The sequence below is a fragment of the Oncorhynchus clarkii genome, chromosome 19 (assembly GCF_045791955.1).
Source record: "Oncorhynchus clarkii lewisi isolate Uvic-CL-2024 chromosome 19, UVic_Ocla_1.0, whole genome shotgun sequence".
Taxonomy (NCBI): domain Eukaryota; kingdom Metazoa; phylum Chordata; class Actinopteri; order Salmoniformes; family Salmonidae; genus Oncorhynchus; species Oncorhynchus clarkii.
In genome coordinates this window covers 42,838,674-42,856,256 of record NC_092165.1, presented here as the reverse complement: position 1 = coordinate 42,856,256, position 17,583 = coordinate 42,838,674, and the positions used below count along the sequence as shown (strand labels likewise).

The following is a 17,583-nucleotide window of genomic DNA, read 5'->3' as shown; positions in this document are numbered from 1 at the left end:
GGAGAATAGTGTGAGAATAGCATGTACAGTAAACCAGCTCTATGCTAGGCTTGATTGGCATTCTGAGATGCCTCACAGTCGTCTCTCTCTCCGTTCTTCCCTGTGAGCAGCCGGGACCCCAGCCAGCACCGTGTGAAGAAGTGGGGCTTCTCTCTGGAGGAGGCCCTCAAGGACCCAGCGGGACGGGACGCTTTCCTCAAGTTCCTGGAGTCGGAGTTCAGCTCAGAGAACCTCCGGTGAGAGGTGGAGCCTTATAGGCTCAGGCAGGCGCAGTTCCCAATGATAACACTGTCACTATCTTCTTCCCTTCTACTGTTTCACATCCATTTATATTCCCCAGGCCAATAGAGGCTTTTGAGTGGCAGCAATGAGATTAAATGGAATGACTGCTATGCATGTCCACAAGGGGCGCTCTCCTCTCCTGGCAGTTTAACACTAGGAAGTGAATGCAGACACTGATCTCTATTGGCTGTGCCCTACCTGTGCCCCTTGACTAGGTTCTGGTTGGCAGTGCAGGACCTGAAGCGGAGGCCCCTTGAGAACGTGGCAGCCAGGGCCCAGGAGATCTGGCAGGAGTTCCTGGCAGAGGGTGCACCCAGCTCCATCAACCTGGACTCCCACAGCTATGAGCTCACCAGCCATAACCTAAAAGATCCTGGACGATACAGCTATGAGGACGCACAGGTACATATCAGTCTCCCATATTCACTCAAACACATATGCATGCACGCCCACACAGACTGTCAATATTACTGCTACTACTGCACACACATTCAACCACTCACACAAACACATAACATCATAATCCCCACCCACACACTGCTGGCTGAGAGGGGGGGTGGAGGGACAGATGGAGTGAAAGGAAATTAAGTGAATGGTGGTGACGAAACTATGTTTTTCAGGGTCTAATGGGCCGAGTAATACCTGTGAATGGCATATGCATTCATCCTAGATTCGAACTGTATTTGCTTTGCACCTCACGGTGCATTAGCTTCAATGGCTATACGATGGCTTTGTGTTCATTCAGCCATCTCAGGAGACTCCTTCTTCCCTCCATGTTATCAAGCATGGTTTACACTCAGCTCCTTCGTTCCCACTCTTACATAATCATCAACTCAACTCAACTCAACACACACACACACAATTGCACGCACACACACACAATTGCACGCACACACACACACACACACACACACACACACACACACACACACACACACACACACACACACACACACACACACACACACACACACACACACACACACACACACACACCATCAACCACCTCTCCTTCTTCTCCAGGAACACATCTTCAAGTTGATGAAAAGTGACAGCTATGCACGCTTCCTGAGATCCAACATTTATCAGGACCTCCTGCTAGCCAGAAAGAAGCTGGTGAGCTGTAACTAACACCTACTCAGTCACAACTCCGCCATCTTAAACCTGTGATAATATGCATTTACTAAATATGTTTGAAAGCACTCCATACTTTTTTTTGGAAGATGCACCTTTATTCTCAAATCCACACTTTCTGCAGATACTACATGACCATTTACATCTGAACTGAGACGGCCTACCTTTGCTCGAGTATTCATGTCGTTCAGTTTATTATATTATTTGACTCCTTCGGATTTATACATTCACAGCTCTCTAAAATGGAAAATAAAGCAAGTCCTGTTATACTGTGTACTAGGATGATCAGCACTACAGCAGATCAAAGCATCATCTTCTCTTGGTGAGCAGCAGCAGTGCATCCCTGTGTTATGTTGTCCCCTTCAAAGACACTCCCCCCTGCTGGCCTGGTCCCTAGCTCTTCTACCATAGCCACCGCTTCTGGCTTCATGGCCTAAAATGTAACCTGTGTTTTTCCTTGACACTTTTCTAATCTTCCCTCATCCCCTCCCCTCCCTGTGCCTCTCACCGTTTCCCACCCCCACACCATGCTTCCCCTATTCGCAGACAGAGGGTGAGCAGGGCCGCCGTACCTCCCTGGAAAAGTTCACCCGCAGTGTGGTAAGTCACCAGGAACTGGGGCTGTATCACGGGCACGCAACCTAATGAAGATCTTTTTCAAGTTCAATATAATTGTGCAGGCTAGTAGTGCAGAGGTCTTTTGATGGTATTTATTACCATTTTAAGGACAGGTAAGTGCTCAACATTTATGCAGGGGTAACTAGTCTTAGTACTTTCTTGGCACAGCACTGTACACAGACTGCATTCTTTTCCAAAAACTGAGCCAGTAATGTTTGTTTCCATTTTCCAGGGCAAGTCATTGACGGGCAAGCGGCTGACAGGGCTGATGCAGTCATCCTGACACTGCCTGGGCTGGAGGGGCACAGACAGACACCCCTGGAGGGGCCATGACCATGCAGGGATAGGGGCGCTGCTGGGGTGGGGAGCTCTGCTCTGGTGGGTCACAGACAGTGCCATGCAGCGCTGGAATTAGGACTACTCACAGAACCACAGATCATGCCAGCTGGGGGGGGGGGGGGGGGGGGGCTTGACCCACTCACCACATGGTATGAACACAGTACAAGCACATACAGTAGGGCTACATACAAGCTCAATGAGTCATAGTGGGACATGTACAGATAGGAAGTGAATGCAGACACTGGGTTGAAGTCGAAGTTTACATACACCTTAGCCATATACATTAACACAGTAAAAATACAGTAAAAAATCCCTGTCTTAGGTCAGTTAGGATCACCACTTTATTTTAAGTATGTGAAATGTCAGAATAATAGTAGAGAGAGTGATTTATTTCAGCTTTTATTTCTTTCATCACATTCTCAGTGGGTCAGAAGTTTACATACACTCAATGAGTATTTGGTAGCATTGCCTTTAAATTGTTTAATTTGGGTCAAACGTTTCGGGTAGCCTTCCACAAGCTTCCCACAATAAGTTGGTTGAATTTTGGCCCATTCCTCCTGACAGAGCTGGTGTAACTGAGTCAGGTTTGTAGGCCTCCTTGCTCGCACACGCTTTTTCAGTTCTGCCCACAAATGTTCGATAGGCTTGAGGTCAGGGCTTTGTGATGGCCACTCCAATACCTTGACTTTGTTGTCCTTAAGCCATTTTGCCACAACTTTGGAAGTATGCTTGGGGTCATTGTCCATTTGGAAGACCCATTTGCGACCAAGCTTTAACTTCCTGACTGATGTCTTGAGATGTTTCTTCAATATATCCACATAATTTTCCTGCCTCATGACGCCATCTATTTTGTGAAGTGCACCAGTCCCTCCTGCAGCAAAGCACCCCCACAACATGATGTTGCCACCCCCGTGCTTCACGGTTGGGATGGTGTTCTTCGACTTGCAAGCCTCCCCCTTTTTTCTCCAAACATAGCGATGGTCTTTATGGCCCAACAGTTGAAACAATTTTTGTTTCATTAGACCAGAGGACATTTCTCCAAAAGTACGATATTTGTCCCCATGTGCAGTTGCAAACCACAGTCTGGCTTTTTTATGGCGGTTTTGGAGCAGTGGCTTCTTCGTTGCTGAGCGGCCTTTCAGGTTATGTCGATATAGGACTCATTTTACTGTGGATATAGATACTTCTGTATATGTTTCCTCCAGCATCTTCACAGGGTCCTTTGCTGTTGTTCTGGGATTGATTTGCACTTTTCGCACCAAAGTATGTTCATTTATAGGAGACAGAATGCGTCTCCTTCCTGAGCAGTATGACGGCTGCGTGGTCCCATGGTGTTTATACTTACACACTATTGTTTGTACAGATGAACGTAGTAACTTCAGGTGTTTGGAAATTGCTCCCAAGGATGAACCAGACTTGTGAAGGTCTACAATTTTTTTTCTGAGGTCTTGGCTGATTTATTTTGATTTTCCCATGATGTCAAGCAAAGAGGCACTGCGTTTGAAGGTAGATCTTGAAATACATCCACAGGTACACCTCCAATTGACTCAAATTATGTCAATTAGCCTATCAAAAGCTTCTAAAGCCATGACATAATTTTCTGGAATTTTCCAAGCTGTTTAAAGGCACAGTCAACTTAGTGTATGTAAACTTCTGACCCACTGGAATTGTGATACAGTGAATTATAAGCGAAATAACAATTGCTGGAAATATTACTTGTGTCATGCACAAAGTAGATGTCGTAACCGACTTGACAAATCTACAGTTTTGTTAACAAGACATTTGTGGAGTGGTTGAAAAACAAGTTTTAATGACTCCAACCTAGGTGTATGTAAACTTCCGACTTCAACTGTATATACATATACAGTACATTCTGCCCACACTAGGCAGTCAGCAATAAGGCCAGCAGGAGGACACTTTTCTGTTCTGTATTTAACAAATCTCTTTTTTTATATCTTTAACTTTGTCTAAATCTGTATCATATTTTTTTCTTATACAGTACACCATATAATCCAATTTACTGATGGAAACTTAAAACCTATTATTTTTGCAGTGATTGGGAATATATTTTTGTTTGCCCATAAATCTAAGGTATTGTAATTGTTATTATAGAAGCGACTTTGAGGGAAATTCTCCATGATTTTATTACATTCCAGGAGTAGGCATAAGGGCTTGATAGAGAATCTACAATTAATCATTGCATGTTTCATCAAATTGTGTTTGTTTAGAATTCATGCCATGGTTGGATTCTTATTTTTTGAAAGCATGAAGTCCAATTGAGGTCATAGGCCTATTTTTCAAAGGAGACCTGGCCAACACAGACAATCATACACTCAAGAGAACACCTACCATTTGATTAAATCAATATAGACAGCTTTAAAGCTCGAAAACCCTGTCCCTTATGGAAAATCTCAATAATGTTGTCTCAGAATCAGTGATTTCAGCCTTATTTAGTATTTTACACAGCACCAAGTTTCGAGTTTTAATGTCACATGCACAAGTACAGTGAAATGCCTTTCTTGCAAACTCAAAACCCAACTATGTAATGATCAATAACAATGTGATACATGGTGTTTCTGTATTATCCTGCACCTATTCAAGCAGATACATGCCAAATAAATGCCACATTAGACCAGTCACAGAGATATTTAAGTGACATTCACATGCCTTACAGGCCCCTAATAAAATAGCCCTGCATCACTACCACTTTGGAATGTCACCAGTGTCATCTAATGGAGACTAAACACCATGCACCTCTATGGGCCATGGTGGCCAGGCATGCCGACCAGGAGGACTGTGGCAGGAATATTTATTTGGATGTTGAAATATGTCATCACCTCACAATCAGAAGGATCCTATATCGCTTAACAGACCAAGAGAAGCATGTTTCATTTAGTGCTAGCCTTTTTGTTGCATTCATGTCAATGTAAACCATGACTTACATGCTCAGTCATTACAGAGATATGTGTATGTATTATTCCTCATGTCATGTTGTTGCAAGCCATTGTTTTATTTGACAAACAGTGTGTATGCTTGTTAGGGGAAATGCTCTGTGAAATGAAGTTTAGGGAGTCTGAGCTGGGGAGAAAAGGTTACGTGCACAGCCAACCAGCAAGCTGCTTGGTTCTTCTTCTTCTTCACCTTCTTCTATCTTCAAACACAACCAAAAGGGAAATTACCTCAATCTCCACCACTGAACAGAACAACGAACATCTCTGCTGAAAGGACATAAACCAACAGGATGCACCTGACTGATATCACATCCATCCCTGGAACTGGAAGATACATGATTCATCTGAAGGCCTCTGCTGCATCGCTCTTCTACATTCCCAAAGTCCTGAGATAGAGGAGGTTATCATTCACAGCACAACAGCTCCCTCGTGTGGTAAGGGGGGGCATATGATCAACTGCCAGAGTCAATATTACTAAAGTCAAATACTGAGAGAATTACAGTACTTCAAATTAAATTAGAGTTGCTGCCATGCACTGTACAGGTTGATATTTATATGATTATCATAAACTAAAACCTCTTGACTATATATAAGATAGAAATGCTTAATTTATTGAGGGATAGTTCACCCAAATTACAAAATGACATATTGGCTTCTTTACCCTATAAGCAGTCTATAGTTGAGTTTCCCTGGCAGTTTCCAAATGCTAACATTTTAGGCTTTGTAGTACAAATCCCACATGTTGACATTTATTGTCACGAGTCTTGCCCTGGAAGCAGAATGGAACACTTTCTGCTTGCTAGGCCAGCATTTGAAAACAGTGCTAACACTGCCAGGGAAACTAAACCAAAGCATGGATTTCTGTCACACCTTGTCCATGGACTGCTTACAGGGCAAGGAAGCCAAAGTCTAATTTTGTAATTTGTGTGAAATATCCCTTTAAAGAATATTGTCTGCACAAACACAACAGCACTGTGTGTGTGTGTACAGAGTGCATTGTATATAAATTGGCTATATAGATTTCCATTATCTAAAAGCACATGTTATGGTATGGGCACATTACTATGCATGTAACATATCCAGGACTTTTGTGCTTCTAGTTTCTCAAATCAGCAAAATGACTATTAGCACTCTAAAAGACCCATGCACCTAATATCTTGTGGGGACTAAAAAATAAAACCGTGGGACCTCCATCTACATGGTGTCCGCCTCTCATTTACAGTAGCACATGTGGCACCCAGTTAGTAGCATTTTGGTAACCAGTTTGTAGCATATTGGTAACCCGTTAGTAGCATATTGGTACCCAGTTAGTAGCATATTGGTAACCAGTTTGTAGCATATTGGTAACCCGTTAGTAGCATATTGGTACCCAGTTAGTAGCATATTGGTACCCAGTTAGTAGCATATTGGTAACCAGTTAGTAGCATATTGGTAACCAGTTAGTAGCATATTGGTAACCAGTTGGTAGCATATTGGTAACCAGTTAGTAACATATTGGTAACCAGTCTGTAGCATATTGGTACCCAGTTAGTAGCATATTGGTACCCAGTTGGTAGCATATTGGTAACCAGTTCGTAGCATTTTGGTAACCAGTTTGTAGCATATTGGTAACCAGTTCGTAACATATTGGTAACAAGTTAGTAGAATATTGGTAACCAGTTAGTAGCATATTGGTAACCAGTTACTCTTATAACTGGGTAGTAATGTAAATACTACAATAGCAACAATGGTGATTAATAGGTCCACAGCAAAACATCCCCAAACATCCGGAGTGGGCGGAGTCTCATTCTTTATTTTCTTTCATTACAATAAAAATAGTTTAACAAACAAAGACTTCATTCTCTCGATTTTAGTTATTTACAGTTGAAGATAAAATGACCGGTCAAGTCCATTTCATCTGTTCTTGGCTCCATTCCAACCCCTGCACTCCCCACTAACTCAGGAAGGCTTGCTGAGAGCTCTTGGGTTATTGCCGTCTTTGACGAGGTATACAGGCTATGCAAGATTATATGATTGGTGTTGATGACACTTGTTTCTATACAGACATCACTGACTTTAATGAGTGTTGTTTGGAAGTGCACCATGCTAGACCCGTTTGTTAGAGGAAGTCACCAGTGAAAGAAAACGTTAACCATAAACCACACACTCTCCGCTGACTCCAGGCGGGTTAATACAGATGTAAGACTTTAATTTGATCACTCTTTTGCTGCTGAGAATTTGAAGATTAATTAATTGAAAACCTGCACTAACACAGTTATATTAACAATATAACACTTTTCATGTAGCCTAATTCTTGCTGTAGAATTATTTGCTGCGACAATAAAGGTCAAATGAAGATCCTACATCAGTACCGGGTTGTCATTCCAAAACGACTGGTGACCATGTAATTGATAGGGAGGTTGTTGCTGATTACCAAAATAATTATCCATAAAAAAGACCTAGAAACTGTGGATGAAGGTGTCCCTGAGGGAATTCAGTGTTAAGAATGTGTATTGTAAGTGAGTGTCTAATGTGCCAACATTTAAGACATTCCTTTCTATTTAAATGCTATCTTGCATTTTCAGGTTATTTTAGCTAATGGAACAACTAACAACTTGCTCATATGACCACATGGAAGGACACATGACTTTGTGTGACAGATATACAATACATCAACATGTTTTTGGCTCAATATCCCAAGCACCCTTTACACTTCATAAAGTGTCTATGCCTAATATAGCACTCAAATCAAAATGTCACATAACATTGTTTTACAGCTCTTCTGCAATTGTACATAACTCTCCTCGCATTATGTACACATGGCATGTATAGGTAACTGGAAAAATAAAGTAAACACCAACATAAAGTGTCTTAATAGGGCGTTGGACACCACTAACAGCCAGAACAGATCAAATAGATTAGAGATTCTACAAGTGTCTGGAACTATATTGGGAAGACCATTCTTCCATGAGAAATTCCATCATTTGGTGTTTTGTTGATGGTGGTGGAAAACGCTGTCTCAGGCGCCACTCCAGAATCTCCAATAAGTGTTCAATTGCTTATCCCCATCCATTAAAAAGTGCAAGCATGCACACATGGACACACACCCAAACACTTTTAAACCCCTAGCTATGCTCTTTTGAGACCCCTCTTTCAAAATCACTTCTTCTAGCCATGGTAGCAAAAAAATTCTGGGCAACTGGGCATTTTTATACATCACTCTATGCATGATGGGATGTTTTAATTGCTTAATTAACTCAGGAACCACACCTGTGTGGAAGCACCTGCTTTCAATATACTTTGTATCCCTCATTTATGTGAAGCATTTTCTTTATTTTGGCAGTTACCAATAAGTGATTCTGGACAAAAGTGTTTGAGGAATCAGAGAAATTGGAGTAATGTGCCCAAGAACTCAGTTGGGCACAGTTCAGAATATTTTGTTATTGCAATGGTTTGTTAAAGCTGGGCTAAATAGACATGTGTTAGTGTGATGACTAAACTCTGTGGCATTAATTTGATTTTTATTGCCCTTTCTGATTCCTCGTCAATACCCTCATCAGTTATTTCTATCCTTTTGACCAATAGAATACATCATGAGGCAGGCAGGGGAGAATGGCCTGATACTGACTGCATCATTATGCAGACACAAGAACAATCAACAGCAGTACAAATCATATGCCTGAGTAGTAGTACTGTAGTAGTAGTAATAGTAGGTATTGTAGAAAGACATATCAACAAAGCCAGAACAAACAGAAGACATCAGAATAATCAGCAGATACACTTAAATGACACTAAGAACCCAATCTGTCAATATTCTGTTCAAAACGAAGGAATATAGCACAATTCTGAAACATGAGGATGGATGGGATTAAAGCAAACTCTACATTAGTTTGACATTAAAGAGAGCAAGAGAAGAGAGAGGAGAAAAGAGCATGTCTAAGTAGTCCAGAGGTTTTGTTGTATTAGTGACGGAGGGAGTTCAGCACCGTCGCTATGGCAGGGGTCAGAAGTTAGAGGTCAGAGTGGTTCAATCAGGTCACTGGGTCACTATGGCCGTCAGAGCTGGTTCCCAACTGGGTCGCAGGCTGGCACAGTGATGAAGTTAATGACGTCTCAGTGTCATATTGGATCCCATGGGCATGGTGGACACAGCCGTAGAGTAGCAACACACAGGGTTCAAACACACTTTGTGGGCAGAGAACCCACAGCCCTGACCTTTCCTTATACAGTATAGGTACCGTACAGCACAGTGCATTGCAGTGCAGGAGAGACTCACTGTATGTGGAGCCACTCGTTTTCTACGTTCCGTCTGGGATAATCAATACATATTCTCAGGGGGGAAATTCAAAGAGAAAATGTCTGAGTCAGAGAGTATGGGGTTGTGTGGTCGCTGGCAGGCTGGCTGGATGGCTGTATGTTGTCTGACTGTCAGCCAGATAGATTTTTTGAGTCCAGTGGAGGGGTATGTAGAGGCCCAGTGTTGAGGGTCCTGAACCTCACCCCTCACTGGCTTCACAGCCCTCTGGATCTTCATTCCATGGTACGCCTACAACAGAGAGAAATAGGTCAGACTCACCCCTCTCCAAGATAACTGGCATACAACCAGCAGCAGTTGTTTTTTTAATCTTTCTTTGTTGATGGTGATCGAGATTAACATGAGCACTTTTACATTCAATGTTCTTCAAAGTGCAAAGCCCTCTAGCATGATCTGATGGAATAAGGATATACCTTGCATTTAAATGAGAAAGCGCTGTACTACTATAATGTGTGAATAGGACCTAGGTGCTTACCTTTCAGCTAGCCATGCCCTGCTTCTGTTATGCCTTCCTAGCCCTCTGCTTCATCCACACACGTCAATCCTCCACTCCTTCATTGCCACATTATTATAATCCAGAGAAGGAAGCAGTGGAGGCGTCATCTAAAAGCTCCTTTTTCCAAACTGCCTGGTGATTCCAGTGACATCAACAAGCCGAGGGATGGGTTGGTGTTGACATTCATTCCCCATCCAAACTCAAGTTTATCATTTAAGTTGTTTAATTTCAGATAAATTGTTGAATTTCATTTTCACTGGCAAATCATCCCAAAAGGAGCAATACAATGATATCCACGTTCCAGTGTTTGTTTATAACATAATTGCCTTTTCTGTTCCAGGGGGAAAAAAATCCAAGAAGTGATTCTTCCTTCAGTTTCACATGAAGAGCAAGTCACTTGTCAAGAAACACTGTTTCTTGTTGCTTTCAAAGTTAATATAAAAAACATGTTCATAAATTATTAAACAAGGTTCAGTAGATAATAAAATAACACTTCTTGCATTTCTCTCCTGAAATAATCACTTGTGCTTTCCACAACAACAACAAAAACATTTAAAAAGAAGCAGCAGACTTTTGCTAGAGGTTATCCATATTAAAAATAGTCTTTAAACCTAGTAAGTTCTTCTCTATCTGTATCGGTTGGATGTCCCCTTGCCGTTTGACGAGGGCTCTTCAAGCTCATCGTCCTCAAAGCCGTGAAACGTGGACGTGTCGCTCTCTGAGGTGGTGCCAAACAGTTCTTCTGCCCTGGCAAACGGCCTTCTGTCCTCCTTCTCTTCTGGGCATCCAGCTGGCAACAAGATGACAGGATGAGGACGGCATAACAGCTACAATACAGCAATCAGTACAGCTTAGTCATAATCATGGTGTGGATGCTGTGTAGCAGAGCAGGGTACTCACTGGAGCATCGGCAGACTGAGCAGGGTACCCTCTCCCCAGATTTACCCCTGTTGGAGCCTGGTGTGCACCGGCACAAGTTACAGTAGTTATTGGTACTGGCAGACCCACCTGGGCCCTTCTGACCTGCAGAAGAAGGCTAGATCAAACACTGAGCCCTGAAGCAAGCATTCAGACATTTTAACAATTTATGAAGAAAAAAATTGTTTTCAAGCGACCTCATCAGACAGGGCTGACCTGAAAATGATTAGTGTACATCGTTAGTTAAAACGGAGCTAGTGAATTTGCACTGAAGACAGAAATGACATGTTGAGAGCCCAGTGGAGGTAGTCAGCCATGAGGTGCAGGTGGAACTGTAAGCTCAGTTTTCCTATACCTGGTGCTGTGTTACACCTACAGAAGTACCGCTATCCCTACTTTAGCTAATTGACTGCAACAAAGCTTGAAAAAACATGCAAACCATGTACTAGGAAAAGCAATGATGGTTAAAAACACCCCCACAGATGCTCTCTGTGCATTTCTGTTGCTGAAGGTGACACCAGAAGAGAGACATTTTAGAGGCCTTGAATACGAGTGTCTTACGTTTGTGTCTGTCGGAGCGTTGTGTGGAGGGTGACCGGGAGGACTCGGACCCCCTCTCCTCTGCCAGGTGGGAATGGGTGTAGTGGTAACTCAGCCCCGTACGGTTTTTGTAGCGCTTCCCACAGACTGAGAGCACAAAACAGAGACAAAACATTCACTTCTTTCCTGAGAATGTGTCTGAGACAAATTGCATTTACAGTTGAAGTCGGAAGTTTACATACCCCTTAGCCAAAAACATCTAAACTCAGTTTTCACAATTCCTGACATTTAATCAGAGTAAAAAATTCCCTGTCTTAGGTCAGTTAGGATCACAACTTTATTTTAAGTATGTGATATGTCAGAATAATAATAATAGCAGAGATAATTATTTATTTCAGCTTGTATTTCTTTCATCACATTCCCAGTGGGTCAGAAGTTTACATACACTCAATGAGTATTTGGTAGCATTGCCTTTAAATTGTTTAACTTGGGTCAAATGTTTCAGGTAGCCTTCCACAAGCTTCCCACAATAAGTTTAGTGAATTTTGGCCCATTCCTCCTGACAGAGCTGGTGTAACTGAGTCAGGTTTTGTAGGCCTCCTTGGTCACACACCCCTTTTCAGTTCTGCTCACACATTTTCTATAGGATTGAGGTCAGGGCTTTGTGATGGCCACTCCAATACCTTGACTTTGTTGTCCTTAAGCCATTTTGCCACAACTTTGGAAGTATGCTTGGGGTCATTGTCCATTTGGAAGACCCATTTGCGACCAAGCGTTAACTTCCTGAGTGATGTCTTGAGATGTTTCTTCAATATATCCACATAATTTTCCTTCCTCATGATGCCATCTATTTTGTGAAGTGCACCAGTCCCTCCTGCTACAAAGCACCCCCCACAACATGATGCTGCCATCCCCGTGCTTCACGGTTGGGATGGTGTTCTTCGACTTGCAAGCCTCCCCCTTTTTCCTCCAAACATAACGATGGTCATTATGGCCAAACAGTTGTATTTTTGTTTCATCAGACCAGAGGACATTTCTCCAAAAGTACGATCTTTGTCCCTATGTGCAGTTGCAAACCGCAGTCTGGCTTTTTTATGGCGGTTTTGGAGCAGTGGCTTCTTCCTTGCTGAGCGGCCTTTCAGGTTATGTCAATATAGGGCTGTGGATTTGGATACTTTTGTACCTGTTTCCTCCAGCATCTTCAAAAGGTCCTTTGCTGTTTTTCTGGGATTGATTTGCACTTTTTGTACCAAAGTACGTTCATCTCTAGGAGACAGAATGCGTCTCCTTCCTGAGCGGTATGACGGCTGCGTGGTCCCATGGTGTTTATACTTGCATACTATTGTTTGTACAGATGAATGTGGTACCTTCAGACGTGAAGGATGAACCAGTCTTGGAGGTCTACCATTGGCTGATTTCTTTTGATTTTCCCATGATGTCAAGCAAAGAGGCACTGAGTTTGAATGTAGGCCTTGAAATATATCCACAGGTACACTTCCAATTGATGTCAATTAGCCTATCAGAAGTTTCTCAAGTTATGACATCATTTTCTGTAATTTTCCAAGCTATTTAAAGGCACAGACAATTTAGTGTATGTAAACTTCTGACCCATTGGAATTGTGACACAGTGAATTATAAGTGAAATAATCTGTCTGTAAAAATCTGTCTGTAAAAATTAATTGTGTCATGCCCAAAGTAGATGTCCTAACCGACTTGCCAAACTATAGTGTGTTAACAAGAAATTTGTGGAGTGGTTGAAAAACAACTTTTAAATGACTCCAACCTAAGTGTATGTAAACTTCCGACTACAACTGTATGTGGCACCCATCTTCATTTCTAGACACATTGGGGATTTTGTGAAAATTCTAAAAGACCCTTAAGTCACAATGTTTTTGTCAATGCACTGAAAACATTAGGATCCATTTCAACAGTAGGTCAAATGCCCACTGACACAGTGTCAGGTAGTTTTCAACCTTTAAGCATTCATGTCATTATTGTTGCAACATGGCTTTATTTCATCTTCAAGTGTGCCCAATAAGGTTGCCAAATAAGGTCACATCTGTAGACTAAGAAAACATGCCATGAGAAATTCATCAAGTTGAGTTCTGTAAATAGACTGATAGGATCCAAATGTTGGCGCTTAGCTTATCTGTTGGAGAAAGGAATGAAAATACAGGGAAATGGTTCACTACTCAGTAATACGGAACACTCTCAGGACAAAGCATAACCCTGATGCGGGAACATAAGGACAGTGAGGGAGAAATGTGTGGCAAGAGTCACACATACAACATGGACTCATTGTTAAGAGAACGGATGTACAGTACACAAGTTACACCAATAAGATCACTAGGAATACTAATCAACTATGGTCTTTAACTACATCAAACCACTTCAAAATGTCCTAGATACAAGTAAAAAGGCAACAAGTCCAGATACTGGATGCGGCAGTTTTTGACTTCTGCTTTTGTTTGCATCTGTCTGAAACAGAGAAAACACAAAGCAAAGCAGAAAAAAAGGAAAGAAAATGGTATGTGGTATGGTATGTCACCACAACTAAAGAAAACACAATACCACTGCCTAGGTTTTCCACATGCAAATTGTGTGCCTACTGGACAACTTGACAACACTGGTCTCCTCTGTGTGCTTCTCATTCATGTGGAAACACATGCCTCTGAGTTCTCCAAGGGGGATTTGAATGACCATTATGTACATCATGTTGATGTTAGGGTTTAATTTAGTTTGAGTTAACGCCTGTGGGCTAGCTTGTTGACATGCTGTCCATAGGGAACCACAGCACTTAATCCCCAAATGCTATTTGTTGAGTTTATTCTGCTGATCTGTGTACAGTGGGGGGCAAAAAAGTATTTAATCAGCCACCAATTGTGCAAGTTCTCCCACTTAAAAAGATGAGAGGCCTGTAATTTTCATCATAGGTACACTTCAACTATGGCAGACAAAATAAGAAAAAAAATCCAGAAAATCACATTGTAGGATATTTAATGAATTTATTTGCAAATTATGGTGGGAAATACGTTTTTGGTCACCTACAAACAAGCAAGATTTCTGGCTCTCACAGACATGTAACTTCTTCTTTAAGAGGCTCCTCTGTCCTCCACTCGTTACCTGTATTAAATCACCTGTTTGAACTTGTTATCAGTATAGAAGACACCTGTCCACAACCTCAAACAGTCACACTCCAAACTCCACTATGGCCAAGACCAAAGAGCTGTCAAAGGACACCAGAAACAAAATTGTAGACCTGCACCAGGTTGGGAAGACTGAATTTGCAATAGGTAAGCAGCTTGGTTTGAAGAAATCAACTGTGGGAGCAATTATTAGGAAATGGAAGACATACAAGACCACTGATAATCTCCCTCGATCTGGGGCTCCACGCAAGATCTCACCCCGTGGGGTCAAAATGATCACAAGAACGGTGAACAAAAATCCCAGAACCACCCGGGGGGACCTAGTGAATGACCTGCAGAGAGCTGGGACCAAAGTAACAAAGCCTACCATCAGTAACACACTACGCCACCAGGGACTCAAATCCTGCAGTGCCAGACGTGTCCCCCTGCTTAAGCCAGTACATGTCCAGGCCTGTCTGAAGTTTGCTAGAGAGCATTTGGATGATCCAGAAGAAGATTGGGAGAATGTCATATGGTCAGATGAAACCAAAATATAACTTTTTGGTAAAAACTCAACTCGTCGTGTTTGGAGGACAAAGAATACTGAGTTGCATCCAAAGAACACCATACCTACTGTGAAGCATGAGGGTGGAAACATCATGCTCTGGGGCTGTTTTTCTGCAAAGGGACCAGGACGACTGATCCGTGTAAAGGAAAGAATGAATGGGGCCATGTATCGTGAGATTTTGAGTGAAAACCTCCTTCCATCAGCAAGGGCATTGAAGATGAAACGTGGCTGGGTCTTTCAGCATGACAATTATCCCAAACACACCGCCCGGGCAACGAAGGAGTGGCTTCGTAAGAAGCATTTCAAGGTCCTGGAGTGGTCAACCCCATAGAAAATCTTTGGAGGGAGTTGAAAGTCCGTGTTGCCCAGCAACAGCCCCAAAACATCACTGCTCTAGAGGAGATCTGCATGGAGGAATGGGCCAAAATACCAGCAACAGTGTGTGAAAACCTTGGAGACTTAAAGAAAACGTTTGACCTCTTGTCATTGCCAACAAAGGGTATATAACAAAGTATGGAGATAAACTTCTGTTATTGACCAAATAGTTATTTTCCACCATAAATGGCAAATAAATTAATAAAAAATCCTACAATGTGATTTTCTGGATTTTTTTTCTTCTCATTTTGTCTGTCATAGTTGAAGTGTACCTATGATGAAAATTACAGGCCTCTCTCATCTTTTTAAGTGGGAGATCTTGCACAATTGGTGGCTGACTAAATACTTTTTTGCCCCACTGTATATGTATATACATTGAGTGTACAAAACATTAAGGACACCAGCTCTTTCCATGACAGACTGACCAGGTGAATCCAGGTGAAAGCTAGGATCCCTTATTGATGTCACCTGTTAAAAAATCTGTGTCAATGAAGGGGAGGAGACAGGTTCAATAAGAATTTTTAAGCCTTGAGACATGGATTGTATTTGTGTGCCATTCAGAGGTTGAATGGGCGAGACAAAAATATTTAAGTGCCTTTGAATGGGGTATGGTAGTAGGTGCCAGGTGCACTGGTTTGTATCAAGAACTGCAATGTTGCTGTGTTTTCACGCTCAACAGTTTCCCGTGTGTATCAAGAATGGTCCACCCCCCCAAAGGACATCCAGCCAACGTTGACAACTCTGGGAAGCATTGGAGTCAACATGCACCAGCATCCTTGTGTTTGTTGACTAATGTTTTTAATACCACTACTCACCACCCTCGCAACGATGCACATCTCTTGATGCTGTGATGTAGGCATAACTGCCGAAAAGCGTTGAAAGGAGGTGTTTGAGGTTTTTTTTACATTTTGGAGTGCTGCCATTTCCCAATGTTATTGAACATGGGAATTCAATTGACAGCACCTAATCCCTTTGTAGAACGACTTCCAGAACAGACCAGAGAAATCAATACAACTTTTGAATAACTAGCTTATTGAGGCATGGTAGTACATAATCTCTCTTTAGGAGATTGTCCTTAAGAAAAACAAACCACTTGAAGTGGAGATCAAATGTCTCATAACTGGATGATATAATAATTGATCCGATATGTGAGAAAGGTCGATAATTTCTTGACTTTTCTACTTACTGTCACAGCCGTATGGCTTGTCCTGGTCTTCCATCTCTGTCCTCCTGCGGCCTGAACCCCGACCCTGTGGAGACAAAACAACCATCACCATGGTGACCAATCACACGACAACGCTAGTCCTACAGAGGCCCCAGTGATCCAAAGGAAGTTGCAATGAAACAGAAACCTACAGTACAAGCCCATATCATACTAAACTAAAAGTCCAACTGAAAAAGACCAGCTTATAAAAGGTAAATATAGCACACTCAATAGAGTGCATTAATGTAGCAAAAATCTTTCCTGCCAGCCAACAACTATGTGGTAGAATATATTTCTAATGCATTAGATGAAACGGTGATTCATTAAAATAGCATTTTGTTGGAAAGATACAGAGTAGAAAGGGAAGGTGTTTTGTATAAGAATTTACATTTTTACAAGTAAATCCGATAAAAAATTGAATTCACTGGCAAAGAAAGCAGCCAACAAAAGATAAGCTAATTTCTACAGGTGCATTCAACTGGCTGGCAGGAAAATATCTTAGGTGGGTGGTAGTTAGTAGCTATAGGTCGTCTGTTTCCTTTGTCATCAATGTCATAGTAACAGTCTGTATGGAGGAAATGTTTCTCAGGACAAGTCGTTTCTGAAGCTTATGACTGGGTTGTGTTGAAAAACATACTAATCTACAATGAGTATACAAAACATTAAGAACACCCTCTCTTTCCATGACAGACTGACCAGGTACATCCAGGTGAAAGCTATGATCCCAAAAGATTTAAAT

The 17,583-nt window shown here is 41.9% G+C and overlaps 2 protein-coding genes across 4 annotated transcripts in view; one reads left to right on the top strand and one right to left on the bottom strand.

Moving 5' to 3' along the window:
- The window catches only part of LOC139375236 (regulator of G-protein signaling 6-like), a 67,845-nt gene extending 61,328 nt beyond the window's left edge, over positions 1-6,517 (top strand). Inside the window, exons 13-17 of one of the 3 annotated variants that reach the window (XM_071116836.1) lie at positions 111-236; positions 498-684; positions 1,306-1,398; positions 1,697-1,738; positions 2,267-6,517. In XM_071116836.1, coding sequence (XP_070972937.1) covers positions 111-236; positions 498-684; positions 1,306-1,398; positions 1,697-1,738; positions 2,267-2,317 — 499 coding nt within the window. In that variant the 3' untranslated portion in view covers positions 2,318-6,517. Of the gene's footprint in view, positions 1-110; positions 237-497; positions 685-1,305; positions 1,399-1,649; positions 1,739-1,962; positions 2,017-2,266 lie in introns of all 3 variants that reach the window. The other 2 variants (XM_071116835.1, XM_071116834.1) reach the window with 2 other exon arrangements.
- Positions 6,518-7,096: 579 nt separating this feature from the next.
- LOC139375235 (zinc finger protein DPF3-like) overlaps positions 7,097-17,583 on the bottom strand; it is a 41,019-nt gene continuing 30,532 nt past the window's right edge. Inside the window, exons 6-10 of the mRNA XM_071116833.1 lie at positions 16,827-16,890; positions 11,594-11,719; positions 11,015-11,137; positions 10,094-10,904; positions 7,097-9,849 (exon numbers count right to left, since the gene is read on the bottom strand). Coding sequence (XP_070972934.1) covers positions 10,741-10,904; positions 11,015-11,137; positions 11,594-11,719; positions 16,827-16,890 — 477 coding nt within the window. The 3' untranslated portion in view covers positions 7,097-9,849; positions 10,094-10,740. The remainder of the gene's footprint in view (positions 9,850-10,093; positions 10,905-11,014; positions 11,138-11,593; positions 11,720-16,826; positions 16,891-17,583) is intronic.